The 18,246-nt window shown below is 35.4% G+C and overlaps 1 protein-coding gene across 3 annotated transcripts; it reads right to left on the bottom strand.

Annotated features, from left to right (window-relative positions):
- Positions 1-43: 43 nt before the first annotated feature.
- Positions 44-17,272, bottom strand: MAD1 (mitotic checkpoint family protein). Of its 3 annotated transcripts, XM_088851206.1 has the most exons (17): positions 16,863-17,272; positions 15,386-15,450; positions 15,197-15,296; positions 14,141-14,301; positions 12,137-12,334; positions 11,668-11,760; positions 7,955-8,077; positions 6,536-6,783; positions 5,197-5,368; positions 3,865-3,993; positions 3,488-3,691; positions 2,917-3,079; positions 2,294-2,381; positions 2,010-2,079; positions 918-1,046; positions 783-821; positions 44-325 (listed from the first exon to the last, which is right to left on the bottom strand). In XM_088851206.1, exons 2-17 carry the CDS (start codon positions 15,395-15,397, stop codon positions 236-238), a joined length of 2,019 nt encoding a protein of 672 aa, XP_088707332.1. In that variant the 5' UTR covers positions 15,398-15,450; positions 16,863-17,272; the 3' UTR covers positions 44-235. The 3 variants fall into 3 exon arrangements, 2 of the variants coding, with proteins under 2 accessions (XP_088707332.1, XP_011621008.1); XR_016043809.1 differs by lacking the exon at positions 15,386-15,450 and having other exon boundaries at positions 5,197-5,400; XM_011622706.3 differs by lacking the exon at positions 15,386-15,450.
- Positions 17,273-18,246: the final 974 nt, after the last annotated feature.

Here is an 18,246-nt window from a genome sequence, read left to right as displayed (position 1 = left end):
CAATGCCTCCCTCCCTCTCTCTCTCTCTAGAATATCACAAGTCTTTGCCAAGCGAAATGCTAAAATGTTATTGCAAACATTCAACAACACATTATTTAAGGTACTACAGAAATGAACTCTCTCTCTCTCTCTCTCTCTCTCTCTCTCTCACACACACACGAGACAAAATTGGGAACAATTCTAATTTCTGTACTTAGCACCATGGTTTACAGATACACACAGGCCATCGACAGGGCTAACTGATGGTCGTCCTGCTGAACGACTCCACTGTCAAATTGGCGGTAAATGCAGGAATAGCATTCCATTTCCGTACATATATCTCCATCTGCAAAATAAAGAAATAAATAAATAAATACTGATACAGTATTACATTTTCCATTAGGATAGAGATTCCGTGAACCAACCAGCCAACAGAACAGTATAGGCTGGATGACCCAGATTGAAAGACAGGAGGTGATCTGGACAGCCTGAGTTTGCCGGAAATGGTATACATTTTGGCCCAAACTTTTTGTGCATGTAAATTATTTTAGAGCACCTATACGAGGTGAATGTGCACAAAGTTTCATGTCCACAGAACTCGCTTTTTTTCCAAACAAAAGAAAAAAAAAGAAATCTAGCATGCAATGCTGCACATCCAAATCTGAGAGCTTAAATCTGGGCCATCAGGCCTACAGTGCTCCTTAGGCCCTCGGGCTCATATGATCTTTCTCCTTATAATAGTATCCTTAGGGAAAAAATTCACCTCGAAAAAGAATCCATAGAGAAAAGGTAGCTTTGGTTACCTGCTGGGCTATGTCAGGCTGAGAGGTGTAAGTGTTCATCTGCAAAGCAACGAAAATAAAAGAAAGTCAAAAACAATTTGAACGTAGAACTACAAGACATTCTTTTAAGGAAAATAATTGAAAAAGACAAATTACCACTATATTAGTGTTGCCAGATTCATATTCAAACTCGAGTTTCTCATCGTCACTTTGAGCATATATAGAATGCAGGGTAAAGAATGTCACAGGGATTCCATTCGGCCGTTGTTGATCATCCATTACAATCTGAAACATTTTAAGAAAGTAAACATCCCTTGATCACACACACAAGCATACGCACACAATGCCATTGTTGATCATCCATAGCAATACGATACTTTTCAAGAAAGTAAACATCCCCTGATCATACACATACACACCCACACACACACATGTATGTCAGCAATCAGCATGCATGCACATGTTTATGCAGCTGAAAGTATATCATAATCCACCAGACTATGGACTAAGCAGAACTGGGCATTGTGCTAATGGGTGGTCACTCTCTATCTCGGACACCATCCATCATATTATTGGGTATGTGATGAATCCAGCGGGCTATGGATACTATAGTTCACCTTGTAAGTATGTGTATATGTTGGCTCACTTTAGTTTGTGTGATCATCTATGGCTTATGGTTGCATGCACCTATGTGACACTGCATTTTACGTTCTCATGCATCCAAAATGGTAGATACTAGCTAAACATATTGTAGGATAACATGTTTATGCATGTATGCATCAGTGCATGGACATGTACGTATGCACGTCAAACCCAGGAGTATAGGTTCACATATGCCATCAGGCAAGTGTCGTATAATCCCATTCTACAAACATGGAGACCATGATGTTCCATCAGAAAACTTATCCAGTTTGACCATTCTTTTGTTTCTTTGTCAGTTCCTCTTATGTGCTGTCTACCTTTTCAATATAGTCATTATCACTAAAAAAATATAATTATCCTATAACATTGGTGCAGTATTGTAATGAAATCCAGCTTCTACTCCCCATAATGGACAGCGGAGATTTACTGCAGTTCATCATGATCAGAAAAGTGGAGATTGACTGCAGTTCTCCAGGACCAAATCACCAGGGCAAGGTCTATCTATCTCCAGCTTCATTGCGAACAGATGTTGCACGCCACAGTGGCCACAGTGGCCATGTAACATAAGTGGTGTATGGTACATTTTTCCTAAGTTAAGGAGGTTACCTTATAACCAAAAAGTGCACAGCATGCTCGTCTGAAAATGGAGATCTTCTCAGCAAATACTGTCTTGTATCTGTTTCACCAGCAAATACATATATAAATATGGTTTGTTTACTATGCTAGCATTTGGGTTTCGAACACTATGTTAGCAACTCGTCAACCGTCCAAAGTCAAGAATGGATCATTGAGGACTTGCTACCAGACTATTAGAACCCAAATGCTGGCAATATATTATTTTCCAATAGCGATATCCAATAGTTATTCTAAATGAAAAGGAACAAAATCACCTTTCTTCACGCTTCTCTAGGGTTGCAATCTGTTTCTTAAGCTCTGCAAGTTTCTCAGTTATGGAAGAGTCAACAAGATGCCCAGCATCTGATAATCCATTCGCATTATGACCCCATTAGATATGCATGACTTGCATCTATACTTACTTTACACACAAAGAACTCAAATAAGATGCAAAAACAACTTTCCAAAAACGAAGCATACTGCTAAACATTCAAGATGAACATTCAGAGAAGTAAGTAAACTAAACAGTTCAAAGAAAAAAATGTATTTGGTTGATCCACACAGTAAACAAAAGAGCAAGGTTGACCCTGTTGGAACCTGGTTGAACAGGTCTATGGATCAGACATTATTTTCTTAAGAGCATATACTACAATCCAAGGACTATGGGAAAACCAAAGCCCACATTGCCATCCATTTAAACGGTGGCCACCAATAGAACAGGCCATAACCCCAATTTTGGGTCCCATACTCTATCATGGACCGTCCATCATATTAATGGATAGTACCCATTGGGTTATACGTTCCCTTTTGTATTTTAAAAAAGTGCATATGTGCAGACTGCTAACATACTCTTGGCAAAGGAAGCCTTGGAAACATGAAGTATTTAATAGCTATTAACCTGTCTGTCCTTTGAATTCCTCTACAGCTTTTAGCCTTGCTTGAGTCTTTTGCAGCTCATCACGTAATGCTTCTATGGTTTGCTTTGCTTCATTGTCAACACCAAGCGTATTTGCCATCCTCAGTACCTTTGTGTTTGCAGCCGAATAATCTCCATGACCCAACTGTGAGAAAGATTAAGTGTTTTATTGAGTACTACTGAATGTCTACAAGACCAATGGTCAAGTTAAGAATCAAAAGCACAAGAGTAAGAGAAAGTAGAGAAGGGGAAGTTTTGGAATCCACCCCAAGGTTTTCTTTTTGTTTGGAATATATCAAATAACAGTGAAAAGTTGACTGTTTAACATATCACCATAGGTGTGATTGGATAAATTTCAAACCCCATATTGATGTGTCATTTAATGGGGTATTTGAAAAGACTATTTAAAATCAGATAAAAAAATATGGATGAGATATTAAATAGTTCAACTCTTGGGTGTGGTCCTTTTCTTTTCTGTGGGAGAGGGGGGAGGGGAAGCGATGTGGTGGAGCGGGGGGGGGAGAGAAGAGAGAGAGAGTTTATTGAAACCCACCTTGGACTCTAGCAATGATATCTCAGAACGAAGCCGATAACCTTCACGCTCCAATGACTTTATCCTCCTTGCCTCATTGTTCAGCCGTTCACTAAGCAACTCTATTTCACGATGCTGGTTACCAATTACTTCCTTCTGCTCACAAAAACTATGTTCGAGTTCACTAACCATGTGTTCCTTTTCTGCAAGGGATAATTCAAGCTCCTGCAATGTCAATTCAAAACAGCACAGTAAAGAAGTCAGTGACTTGAGATGACTCATATAATGAACTAAACTCTCTCAAGATAACCTACACAGTGAACCAAACTCTCCCCTCCCTCCCTCCCTCCCTCCCACTCAAAATGAGAAAAAAACTTGGAGGAATGAGATTTATGAACCTTGACACGGTTTTCATCTGCCCCACCAGTTCCACTAGTCCCATCCATCTTTCCAGCAATGGCTGCCTCTTTCTCATATGTCGCAATCAAAGCCCATAGCCGATCTCTCTCTCCAGTAATTGAAGTGACCTGCATTATTCATATTAAAATCACAAAAAGTGGGGCAGAAGCAAGTGAAGTTGGTAATCAACAATAATTACAGAAAAAAATCAGAACAGTCCCTAGAACACCTGCATAGATCGCGGTCCACAAACTCAAAACTTGAAGACAGTTCCTGCACTTGATGCTTTTTCGGAAAATCACTATTTTACCCTGGTCCAGGGTTTCAGAAAACAGAATTGAGACTCCTAAAGAGAGAAAACAACTGTGGCAAAAGAATAAATTAGACCAAATGCTCCCTGGTATTTCGAGACTCTGGACCATTTGCATGATGCAGTCACTTTCCCCACTAAAAATGGAAAAGGTGAACCATACGTCCTTATTGCATGGTAGGAGACATGCTACAAGAGGCAAGTTAGAAACAGCTAACAAGATTGCCACTGCAAATTTTAGTGACCTAATATTTCTAACAAATTGAAGCTTAAAAAACCAGAATGTAGGTAAATGTTGGGCAACCAGTCCCGAAAAAATCCATTTCAAATAACCATTTCAATCAACGTATTTTCCTTTTCAATCAATGAATCTGCATGTATGGCCAATTGATTGTATTTAAGGCATACAACCCATCATTAGATATAGAACAACAAGGTTAAAAAACACTCATATGGAGTTATACCTAAAAAATAAACCAGGGAATCCCACCGGACATTAAGCTGTTGGCCTATAATCACATATTAGGAAGTGAAAAAAGGGGGCATTCTGGGAGCACAACATAATTTAAATGGGGGTGTGATAAAAAATTATTCGGAAGCAAGGTTATGGATTAAAAGAAAAAGAGAACAAAATGTTATCAGAAACGAGTGAGTCCTAAATTAAACTGACAATCTCAGAAAATTTACTTCATCAAGATCCAGATCATAGCCTAGCAAGAACCCTGTCAGCTTTCATGTGAATTTTAGTACACGAGCTCTTAGTTATGAGTATCTTCTTGGGGTTACTGTGATAATGATGCCTCATACAAACAACATATAAGAAATTTTCCAAAGTAAAAGTGTTCAAAATTATTTGTGAAAAATAATGACTTATTAGGCCATAATAGATAGTTTACGAATTAAGAAGATACAACACTGTCGTAATAGAAAAATATGTGAATCAGTTAAAAAAAAGGAAAAGACAAAACTTTAGTTTAATTGTACATTGGGAAAAGTGAAATATCCATAAACTTCTACTTACAGTCAATTCAAGCCTCTTAAGCTCCAAGAACATCTCCTCCTCTTTCTTTTTCGCCAGACCCAATTGTGTTTCAGCATCCTGTTTATCTAAGAGAGCTTTTTCCAAAGTTATCTCCAGTTCTTTCAAGCGCCCATTGACCTCTCCCACTTTAAGCATGCTTTCTACTAACTCTCTGCATCACTTAAACTGCTGAGCAAGTACCAACTGAACCATAACAGTGAAACTGATACCATCACTTAAATGGTATTGGCAGTATAAGTAAAAAGTGGGACTTACTAGCATGAACACCAGACCACCATAAAACACAAAAAGAATTTCCTATGACTTTATACTCAAAGGGCTATATTTTCCTTCCACAGCTACGAATATCTCAAATCAAAGAGGCAAAAGAAAGGAGATCCAAAAATTATTAGGAAATATTATCCTATAAATATAATAGAAAATATAACAACAGATGATGAGAAATTTCTGCAGCCTCCAACCAACAAGTCTTTTAAAGGATACTCTACATGCTACAGTTATCTGTAACCAGAAGAGTAATTTGGCCATATGTATCCCATGCCACTGTATATAGGGGATCCTCTCTCCTCATTTTGTAGAAAATGAATACATAATTTGCACATTGGTTCTCCTTTTCTACATGATATCTACAGACTAGGTTATGGAAAACATCATGGCTTCTCGAGTAATCAAAGGTTTACCATTGTTGTACCATAGAGCTATGTCAATGCCATGATGGCTATGTGATTATTTCACAAACTGACAACAACAGAAAGGAGACTAAATATGCAGAAGAGGTCATGACAATACAAAAGGAACAGTTTAGACCTTAGTGGTTGCCAGCCTAGCCAGGTGGGAAATCAAATGGAGTTCCACGATGCGTGACAAATGGACATCGAGGACCAAATGACTGCGAACGTTCGAAGAAAACAATCAGAACTAATGTCCAAAGAGTCTGAGAAAGGTAACCCAACAACGAGAAATTGCAGGCTTAAAAATTGGGCTGTACATATAAATCGAAACAATATAGTAAAATCAAGTAGACTATGGTTTTGTGGACTATGGGAGGCCATTGGGTCATAAGTTCATAATTGTCCATTGAAATATGGATGACAATCAAGAGAACAAGATCCAATAAAACAGGACAATACGCAATGGTGGTTCACACTCTACCACCAAGAACATCCATCATGGTGATGACTCGATTGGATTATGGGTTCTCAATGGTCTATTAGATTATACCACTCTTTTCTGTAAATACTTCTGCACCCAAATGTTGCAATAACAAAACAGGATCAAACAATAACATTAGATAATGCAATGAGAATAGACGGAATACTTTTGCATAACGGCAAACTTTTTGGGGATGTCTTCACAACATTCTGCACCCGGTATTTCTTTAATCATTGATTTCCAAGGCATCAATTCATCCTGCAACTTGTCCACTTTAGTTTGCGACTCTTGAACTTTAATTAATTCGGCTTCTGCCTGTTCCCTGCGAAACCTTTCTTCTGAGATCTTCTCCTTTAGCAATTCAGCATTTGCATGGAAGGATTTCAACTTCCTAGCCTCTTGCACCTCAGATTCCTAGGATTCAACAAGAAAAAATCAATCAAAGATAAAAGATAATGAAGTAACATAATATACAAATATACACCAGAGATCTAATACATTGAAACAAAATCAAATCAAGAATAGAATTACCAAACTCCATATTTAAAGGTTCTATCAAGTCTATGATTGACATGGGGGTGGATTTTCTCAGGGATTGTTGATTCCCAAGAAAAAGAATGATATGCTAGAAAGTCAATTTTATCATTTTCACCTAGTGACAAAGATTGCAGACTCGATAAGCAGGTACAGCCTTCAAAACACAATAAGAAAATAGTAGGTCCATCTTTCCCTCCAAATTTCAACTTAACTCCTTCCCATACCCTATAAATTCCAACGTCAACTGAAATCTATTTCCCTGATTGAAGGCCACTTGTCAAGGAGAGCTCCTGCAAAAGAATGAAATCATCTCCAGAATATTATCTGCTACATTAGTTTTATGTTTGCATCTCATAGATTTTCATGTTTGAAGCATGTTTTAGACTGATTTCTCTGCATGAGCATGTCCTTCGAATTGGCAGCTCCTGAAATTTTGATAAATTTATTCAATAATTGCATATAGGTTTTCTCCCATGCCTAATCCAACAACGCAAATATCAATCCCTCCAAGAGGGACCATACTTCTATTCAAACTAGCCCCCATAGCATAGTGTTGCTGATGTTTGTAATTAAGAAATTGGATGATATCCTCGTATCCACACAAAATGCCCCAACAATAAGAACCAAACAGGTAATTATCCAATAACCATGCATAGGACAATCAAATCTTCTTCATTTATGACCTCAATAGAAATGAATCAAGCCACCTAAAATGGCGGTTCTTGTAAACCTCGATTAAAGAGAGCAACAGTTAATTTAGTTGAAGTATCACTGCATATTAAACTCTAATGTTTATGAAGTTCATAACCTTAGAACACCCAATGACATCATAGAATAAAAAAGTCCAGCAGATCCAAACTTCAAATATATAACTAAAACACCAAGAAACCACAAAAGATAATGTAGCAAATATATAACTAAAACACCAAGAAACCACAAAAGAAAATGTAGCGTTGGAAACAGTTTCATGCTAGAACAAGGAAAGAAAAGATAAAAATTACTGCATGTAATAGAAAAAGAAATTTGATGGAGCCGATTAATAACTTACATAGTTGCGAAGCTCATCTTGCAGATTCTTTATTCGAATGCGTGTTCCCTCAGAATTAGGTTCTTGTGTTGGCACATTTAAGCTTAGAAGCTTGTTCTCTGCTTCATTTTTCTTCTGTATACACTGAAATGAAAGATAAAAATAATAGATATCCACATTTCAGCTCCATAGAATAAAGTATAAACCTTTCTTATGCACAAGCACACACACAGACACAATTTCTTTAATGCGACAAATAATCTTGACAAATAACAAACCCTGATAAAAGATAAGTGCCAGAAACATATTATTTCTTTTTTTTTTTAAGATCTTAGAGTCAGTTGTATTTACATACTGCTGTGCATCTTCGTATGTACCTACGGAGATCATCCTTATCATTTTACTCTCAATAGTAATTTAGTCATTTAATTTGTGTACATATAAATGTCATCACAATTTCCCAGCCCATGAGCATCACGATACAAACTTCCACCTTGTTTACTTGATATTTGCATGAGATTCCAAGCCTTTTTTTTCCCCTCAATATTTACATGTGAATCAACCTGAAACATTCTTTCTTTTTACATATATGAGAACTTGGCTCTCAAAGGTTGCTGTGAGAACTTTTTTTTCCCCTCGATATTTACATGTGAATCAACCTAAAACATTCTTTCTTTTTACATATACGAGAACTTGGCTCTCAAAGGTTGCTGTGAGAGGGTTTACCGGCATATTTAATTGATCCAACTGTGTTCTCTTCTCTTGCTTGAGTATTCTAGATGAATTTATGTATTACACGCATTACTTCGTCTTGATTTAAGCTAGCGACCTGTGGACAGTCATGGAATTTCATAATTGTGGAAGTGTTATATATATATATATATATATGGGAAAAGATGGGATTAGCCCACTAGCACATATGAACATATGAGCCCAACGGCCTAGATTGAATATGGGCCGATCTGACGATCACAGATGTCCGATAGTGTTTGAATTTTAGTTCTTTTTCTACAAATCCAAATCACTTTAAACTTTAGGCAGGTGTTCATAAACATAAGTGAATCTTTGAAAAATATCAAAAAAATATTTTACATAAATAAATTGACCAAAATACCCTTAAAAAGATTTGGGGGGTATTTTGGTCATTTTGTTTCTTCGAATAATTTTTTTTATATTTTTATTAGGTGTGTCTTGATGAGAAGAACACACACCTAAAATTTCAAGTGGTTTGGATTTGTAGAAAAAAAAAAAAAATTCAAGCACTACCAGACATCTATGATCGTCAGATCGGTTTAGATTCAATCTGGGCCATTGGGTTCATATGTTCATATGAGCTAGTTGGCTAATCTCATCTTTTTCCTATATATATATATATATATATAACAGCAAAATTTAATCATCATTGTATATTTTAGACTGTTTAAGTGGTCAATGTAATGTAGGGAATTTTCTATCATTTTTTATTTCATTTGAACAGTTCATGTAATATACTCACGTCCAATATGTGCCAGTGTATTTTAAATATTTTTTTTCTAATTCTTTACTTAACCTATAATGAGAAAGGTCCACGAAAGCCACAAATCTTTTACCAAGCAGTCCCCTATTGGGCCGAAAATCTGAACTATTAAATTACCAAGACAGCATCTCTAACTGTCAACTTTTTTGCAGGCTATTATACACCAAATCCCTAATCTGGTGTCCACACAAGGGAGGACAAAAGGTAAAATAAAAGAATCATTTTAAAATACTGCAAGTATTACTTGATGGTTTGACTATCTTTCTATCTATATCACTTCATCATTTCATTTAATTATTCTAACCAAAATTTATCGGACATAAGTGAGAGGAGGTCTCCCCTTATTATTTAACAAGTATCCTTTCAAATTCCAAATTTTCCCTCTTGATTTTAATTTATACCATATTGATCCTTTAATCTCTTCATAAATCTCTCTCAATTAATGTGAATCACCTTTCTCACATCCATGTCTCTCTCTTTGCATCTCTCTCCTAAAGATGGGGATTCACTCATATTCCTAGAGTTAATTAGTTTCTTATGATAACTAGGAAATAGTAATTGTTATAATGTTAAACATCGTGATAGACACTTACCCAAAAAAAAAAAAAAATCGTGATAGATATAAATACTACTAATTATGCTAAGGGAAAAGTTTATATAGAGATGAGGCTCTAAACAATCAAATTCGAGCCTACCTCGAAAATTTCACTAGAAGAGGTTGTTTTGATGCCCAAGTATCTTCAAATTGTCATCTCAACATCAAGATGCATGGACATGAGAAAAAAATCGATTTCAAGTTTTGGAAATAGTGTATTTTGTAACACATTTTTGGACCGTCAATTTTAAAGATTTTCAAGTTTTCATAAATCTCTCGATCTACATTATTTTTTAAGCTTTAAATTTTATAAATAAAGATGAAAATATATTTTAAAGCTATCAAAAAGATTTCCATAGTTGAAACCACATTTCTCGGCACTAGTTCAAGGTAGGCCCTAATTTAATTGTTTAGAGCCTAGGCACTATACAAACCGCACCCTTATACTAATAATAAAATTTTAATAAATATTATAATAATTACAAAAATAATTAAACTTCTAATTAAATATTATGATTACCGAATAATTATGTAATTTTTATTAATAGTAAACAAATCCTAATTTTATTTATGGAATTTGTCGATTTATATTAAATTTTATAATTAATAATATATCTGTAATTGAAGTATAATCATAATAATATCATCTCTAAGGTACTTAATTTGTACATTAATTTTCCTATGTTATTTTAAAAGGAAAAGTTTATATAGAGCCTAGGCTCTAAACAATAAAATTAGATTCCACCTCAAAAATTTCACTAGAAGAGGTTGGTTTGATCGCCAAATATCCTCAAATTGATCATTTCGACATTACAATGCATGGACATGAGAAAAAAGTGGATTTCAAGTTTTGAAAATAGTGCATCTTGTAACGCATTTCTGGACCGTCAATTTTCGAGTTTTTCGAGTTTTCATACGTCTACTCAATCTATACTATTTTTGAAGCTTTAAATTTTATAATTAAAGATGAAAATATATTTTAAGGCTATCACAAAGATTTCCAATGTTGAAACCACATTTCTCGACACTATTTGAAGGTATGCTTTACTTTGATTGTTTAGAGCCTCGGCTCTATACAAACCGCACCCTATTTTAAATATCACATAAATAATTTACTCAATTTGCAAAAACTTATATATAATATTCAATTGCATAATATAAAAAGAGAGGCATAGTCATAGTTTCTAATTTGATATATTATCTCATAATATTTGTATCAATTAACACATTAGTAACAAAACATTTCGATGAGACCTGCAAAGCATCTCACTAGTAATGGACCTTAATGCATAAATTTTAACAGGTTCAATCACCACCACTCGAACCCCCCCCCCCCACCCAAATTTGCATCTGCAATGAAGAACAATTCTTATTGTTGTGATATTTTTCTCAACTTCTAATTAAGAAAATATGGTGTAGGCCTGTTTTTTAGATGCACTGTTGATATGAAAGGTCAATCAGCTTGAAGACCTTTCTAAACAATCTAAGATCTAACCGAATGTAATGCAAGTAACTCGGAAATAAATTGGCATGGGAATTTGTCCGCCTTCGTGTTCTAACATCTGTTCTGTTCAAAACTTTCTTTTCTATTCATAACATCATCTTTCACAAAGCATTAAGTACCTCTTCTAGCTGATTTTTTAGTTCAAATAGCTGCCTCTTGAAAAGCTCTGCTTCCTTCTCTGCATTGATTGCTCTGCATTCGAATAATTCACGCTGAAATCGGCAAAAAGAAGTCAGTAACCAGTCAAAATAAGGGAATTTATGAAAAAAGTGCTGAAAAACCGACATCATTCATCAGAGCACTCCCACAACTGAGATATTCAAAACAATGCACAGATTAGTTAATTTATTTCAAAATAAATTGTTTTAACCAGTCCAATCAATAAGTTTCACTAAAATACTGCAACCTGTAGGTATTTTTATATTCCAAACCAAGGCAAACCAGCCAAACTTCGCAATGGTTTGCCCAACCACTATTTTGTGATTCCAGGTTTACGGAGCATCTGATGACTCGTGCAGGTTCAGGCTCTTTTGATATTTCATTTAAAACCAGTGTATTAAACGTGTATAAACCAAGTAATGAGCTTACCTCTGCATTGATTTTAGAAACAGAGAGCCTGGAATCATTCTGGAAATATGAGAGCTCGTTTTGGAGATGCTTTTTCTCCCTTTCTGCTATTTCTGTGAGCTTCTGAAGCTTCTCCTCTAAAATCAAGGCTTTTTCTTCAGCAGCAGTTGCTGTTGACTCCAAATTTTTTCGAATGTTAACTTCTTTCTTAAGCTTTACCTGGAAAAAACAACATACTATCAATATTTAAAATAAAATAAAAAATTGACACCATGAGCTAGCAAATGGCTTTCTCTGAATCATAAACAATAAAAATTGCCACAGATTAAACAATTCCACAGGGCCATAAAATGACAAAGAATCTCAGCAAGAATTGCATTGTTAGAAGCAGATCACAAGACAACTAGTACTGGAAATGGTTGAACAATCACCAGCACCATCATCATCATCCAAACTTTATCCGAACTATTTGAGGTCTGCTACACATTCTACCATTCTGCTCCACAAAGGCCATACCCTCAGTCAAACTATAAGTCACCATATCTCTTTTAACTACTTCCATCTATGTCCTTTTGGAACTTCCCCTTGCCCTTTTAGAGACTTCCACTTGAACCAAATTATACCTCCTAACCTGTGTTGTTCTGGGTCGCTGCATACGTCCAGATCACCTAAGTCTACTTTCCCGCATCTTATCAGTTATCACTTATTGGAACTACCCGTAAGTTCCTCTAATGTATTCATTCTGAATTCTATCCGTTCTTGTCTTGAGACTCATCCATCTCAACATCATCATCTCAACTACACTTATTTTATAGATATATTGTTTCTTGACCGCTCTACATTCCATCCCATAAAGCATACAAGGTCTTACAGTCATCCCATAAAACTTCCCATTCAGTTTCATAGGCATAGGTATGCGGTGATCACATACCAATAATTGACCACAGTTTCTATGATATTTAATAGACTAGGTATCATCAAACTCCATATAGAACCGCATAATCAAATTATGATATAGTTCCCACTTAAGATAAAGGGTTAGGGTCTAGACTAAGATAAGATACACGTATGAGGCAAAACCATGCAAAACTCCCAAGTGAATTCGTGCAAGGACAGAAAATGCTCCCTTTGTGAAGGTAAACTCATAGGGAAATAAAGATGTCCACTTCCAGAAGCAGATACTGCAAATAGTGGAGGAATCCAACAAGTAACATCTAAACAGGAGAAGCATAAAATGTTTTATTGAATGGAAAAGATAAATCCTCATAAGACGAAGCAAGCCATAACTCTCCCTTGGAAATTTCCGTTACTATTATCATTATTCTTTCTAATAGTATTATAATTATCATTACTTATTATTATTAACAAGGAAATACAATACTACAAATATTGGAGGAATCCAAAAAGTAACATCCTAATAGGAGAAGTCTAAAATGTTTTGATGAATGGAAACAGTAAATTCTCATAACACGAAGCAAACCATAGTTCTCTCTGATAAATTTCCACTCCTATTACCCGTTTATCACTGTTACTCTTGATATCATTATAATTAGGGTTATGTTAGGGTGCTCACACTATGGAGTAATTTATTATTGTACACAACAAATTTTGGACACTTCTATATCCTTATTTTGTACATGGAGCATTTTTTTAATAGGGTCTTTTTTATCATTAGGAAGGGTGTGATGTCATCCACATGGGGTGTGACATCACCTAAACACACTAGTGGCATTTAATGTACCATGTGGATAATGTCACACCCCATATAGATGACGTCACACTCCTCCTGATTATCAAAAATAACCTTACTAAAAAAATCCTCCATGTACAAAACAAGGGTATATAAGTGTCCAAATTTTGTTGAGTACAATGATAAATTACTCCATAATGTGAGCACCCTGACATAACCCTTATAATTATCTCTGTTTATAATTATTTCATTATTAACATCATGATGAAATCTCTCTCTTTCTCTCTCTCTCTCTCTCCACATTTTGTTTCTTGAGGACTTGAACATAGTAATACCTCAAGTTCACTATAATCCTTTAGTAATTTTTGATGTCTTTCCTGAAAATCAGTCACATCCTTCATGTACTGCTTCTGCAACATCTGTTCTCGCCCCTTGGCAGCAGCAAGTTCTTGCTCCACAAAACGTAGGCGACTTTCAAACTTCTTGCTTTCCACCTCTGCAATGAGAAAGAAAACGAACTCAAGACAATATGAAGACAGGCAGAAAGCATATATATTTGTGGAAGATGTACTATAATCCAATGATTCCAATGGAATGTGGTACCAAAGAGCATCCACCATCCATTCATACTCTCAGGCAGTGACGATTAGACTCAGTAGAGCCCACCTGGATGCCACTTTGGAGTACTGTATGACATACTCCATTGAACTATGTTATACTTTTTCATATAATATTTTTGGAAATGAGTATATTTCCAACATAATATGCAGAAATGTGTCTCTTAGGCTTCAGATTAGTGGCATACATCCCAGTTTGGGTGAGGGAGGTCAAGGGTTCAAACCCTAAGGAACCCTATGGAAGCTGATCTCCCTCCCTCCCTCCCATAAAAAAAAGGCTGACCTGCCCTCAATTAACTGCCCTTTTTTAAATGAGGAATGAAAATTTTATCTCATGTATATGATGAAAGAAACCAGTACAGCAGATAACATAACAACAAAATTATAAAGGTCCATGGAACATGGGCCACCCAAGTCCATATGTAAACATACAGTACTAGCACATAACCAATTTCATGCATTAAGCACCACACATTGTGTATCTTTCCCTTATTTTCACTGAGTAACACCTTGAGCACTGAATTTATAGCCAAAACCTTTTAAGCTTATGAACATTAGCAACAGATAGAGCATTCATCCAGATAGTAATACAACCAACATGAATATGTTTAGCCTGATTAAAAACATATATGAAATATCTTACTGTGTACTCTATCAATGTAAGTGTCAGTAAATTACACATATATATGCAAACATGTGCACACACACATACACGGTCTGAAATTATTTTAATTGACAGTATGCACTGCAGGCAATAACTTTTGTGCGACCCACCTTTTCTTTGCATCTCTTCATTCACCTGCTCGAGTTTGGATTGCAAAGAGTCCACTTCCTTCTCGTTGGAGCTCAATGCTTCCAAAAAGTCAGCTTTCACCTAAAAGAAGCATGCCAGAATGTAAAAAATATCTATAGGCTAAACGTTGAAACTACATATTTACAAGCCAACATCAAATTCAAACTCACCGTTGAGCACATTCTAAAAGGACTGCTTATTTATGATGCTATGATCGCCACATTTTGTAGAATATCTTACAAGAAACAATAATGAGTCCATAACTTATTAAAGGAAAAAACAATAATGAGTCCATAACAATAATGAATCCTAAGTAATCAAGTCAGGCTGCAGTATACGCAAATAATGCATGGCGTATGTGTTTAAACAATTAACTTGTAATCAGGGGCAAGAGAATAATAAAAATAAGATCTAAATAAAACCATTGGATAGATGATATACATGGAAAGAACAAGAAAATTAAACTCTGATGGAACCTATTGACATAAAAGATCGTCCGTGTCCCAACTGTGTAATCAGAACACATGACCAATTAGAATCTTTTTTCATCTCTGGTCATATGATGAGCCTTTTAGAAAAAATTGCACTTGAGCTTATAGAAAAACAATAAGTATGGAAGTTGAAAAGCAGTTTATGAGAACATGTCAAACTCAAATTTTGTCCGGTCAGAAGCTGTCTATGAAAACCCATCAAATTCATTTTTTTCTCTCATCAGAATTTTCTCTACCTTAAAAAATTGGGGATCGGTCTTACTTATATCGTTATGGTTGTCTTGACAAGACATTATGCACTTCCTCAAGGGCCCCAAAGCATAAAAGGTAGGATGAATAAGCTTTTATGGTGATTTCTAATGATGCTGGGTTAAAGAACTGGGCAAACTTTATTGCAATTGTTTGTTGAAAATTGAAATTGATGTTCTACCAAATCCTAAAAGAAGAAGCTTGTTTAGTATTTTGGATGATTGATTGGAAATCACATCAAGGTAAACCAGCCAGTGCTGCCGAAACTAGCTTTATCACCCACTCCAGTCGATGACAGTTCAGTTATATTCAAATAATGCTCAAAAATATTTATGAATCTTCAACTTTATATTTTAGAGGGCGAATTTCACTCAGATTTGGCATCTCTTCACATTCATCTTATTTGAATATACATCTTCTATGCTGATGGCGTCCATGACCATGAAGAAAACAGCTCAACAGGGAAATTTCTACAAGGAAAAGTGCATGATAAATATAATTCATCGAATGAATGAAACCCACCTCCGTCAAGTACCAGTTGCTGCCAAATGGGGCAGAGCACAAAGCAGTAAACAATTTAGGTGCACAAACCGGACACAGTATGCCATGAATTTGAGAAAAATCCAATTCATCAAAACAAAAATCAACGAGAACAATAAAAAAATACTGGATAATTTAAAAAAAATAAAAAATAATGCATGCATAATCTATAACCTGGAGAAAACCCTATTCGATAGTGCATTGATTAACCTGTAGAAAATTTTGAAATATTCATAAATTCAAGATGGCCCTCTAACGCTCTTCACGTTAGTTTATTTTTTTTCCCAGATTCGCACAAACATTGACTCTTCATGGAGTAAAATCAAATAATCAGATTGAAAAATATGAATTCGAGAAGAAGAATCACCATTTGACGACATTGGTAGGTACACATCAATGGTTCGGATACTTGATGGGGCGATTCGGGATTTGGGTCTTCATATATCACCAACTGGTTATCAGCTGTTATGGCAGGAAGGGGTTCCGATTTCCTCTTCTTTGGTGGAGTTCTCAGAATCATCTTGAATTGGGGTTTCTTGCACTCCTCTTAGAGATAGAATTGCAGAGAAACCTCCGCTGATTAATGGAGGTATTCCTCTTCGCGCGAGCAAAAATTGTGCGTATAGTCCCCCGATAGAGGGATTAATCGATATACAGAGAGATATTACTACCTTTCTAGAGAGAGAGAAAGATATTACTACCTTTCTAGAGAGAGAGAGCTTGCTACAGATACATTTGCCGCGCTTCACAGGGTCCGAACTCTCGAATTTTGGATTTGGGCCTTTTTCGTGATTCTTATTTTGCATTTAAATTTCAGATAACGACAATAAATTTAGTAAAACCACCCACAAAATGAAAACGTATTTCCCTCGAGTACTCCATTAAATGTAGACAAGTAAGTGACAAATTTTTGGGTGAGGTGTGTATGAGGTACGGACCTTATACCGTATATTGTACATGTACGAGACAACTCTAAATTTTGTCGAGTTTTGATGTTCAAAACTCTTGAAAATATATATTCTAGTTTAATCATGAAATTTAAAGTTTTGATCAGATCGAGCATATTTATATACACTTTTAGTTTTAGGACTTCAAAATTTTATGTACCCCGAGGTCGAGATGATCAATTACAACATTTTTTAACTTTGAAATACTTTTTTCACTGGATTTCTGAGGTGCAACTTACTTCTATGGTATAGGGTTGCAACCTTATATAATATGTTTTCTAAATTTTATAAAAAATAAAATATCCATGTAAGATGTTAACCTTATACTGTTGATATAAGGTGCACCTCAAAAACCCATCGGAAAATATTGTTTTGATGCTGGAAAACTCTCAATATGATCATCTCGACATTTAGATGTATGGATAGAAAGAGAAAAATAGATTTCAAATCATGAAACTAATGCATTTTGTGACGTATTATCTATACCATTCATTTTAAAAAAATTAATTGTTTTAATATCTTGACCATTTTTTGAGCTTTAAGTTTCATAACTAGTGCCGACGGTAGATTTTCGTATAATCACGAGGCTTTCCAACACTAAAAACTACATCCTTCTACGTAACTTTGAAGTGCGCCCAGCTTCGATTGCTTAAAGGTACTGCTTTATACAAACTTTACCTTTTAAAAAAAAAACTTTTTTTTAATAAGATCATAAATTTATTTTATTATAAAATGAGCCACTTCAAATAGAATCAATGCTCCCACCCATAATACGGTTAATCCGTTGTGACCATGTATGCCCGA

The sequence above is a fragment of the Amborella trichopoda genome, chromosome 11, assembly GCF_054954075.1.
Source record: "Amborella trichopoda isolate Santa Cruz 75 chromosome 11, AtrichopodaSantaCruz75HAP2 v2.0, whole genome shotgun sequence".
Classification (NCBI taxonomy): Eukaryota; Viridiplantae; Streptophyta; class Magnoliopsida; order Amborellales; family Amborellaceae; genus Amborella; species Amborella trichopoda.
Note: the sequence above shows the minus strand (reverse complement) of the source record. Positions and strands in the feature narration are given on the sequence as shown.

What these genes read in the sequence shown, in the direction of transcription:
- MAD1 (XM_011622706.3), bottom strand. Translation starts at nt 17,015, where the DNA reads ATGATTCTGAGAACTCCACCAAAGAAGAGGAAATCGGAACCCCTTCCT. An exon ending in TTAAGAGGCTTGAATTGACT is followed by an intron (nt 3,994 to 5,196) that starts GTAAGTAGAAGT and finishes TGAATAATGCAG; the next exon opens with GTCACTTCAATTACTGGAGA. An exon ending in GTGCACTTTTTGGTTATAAG is followed by an intron (nt 1,047 to 2,009) that starts GTAACCTCCTTA and finishes AAAATGTTTCAG; the next exon opens with ATTGTAATGGATGATCAACA.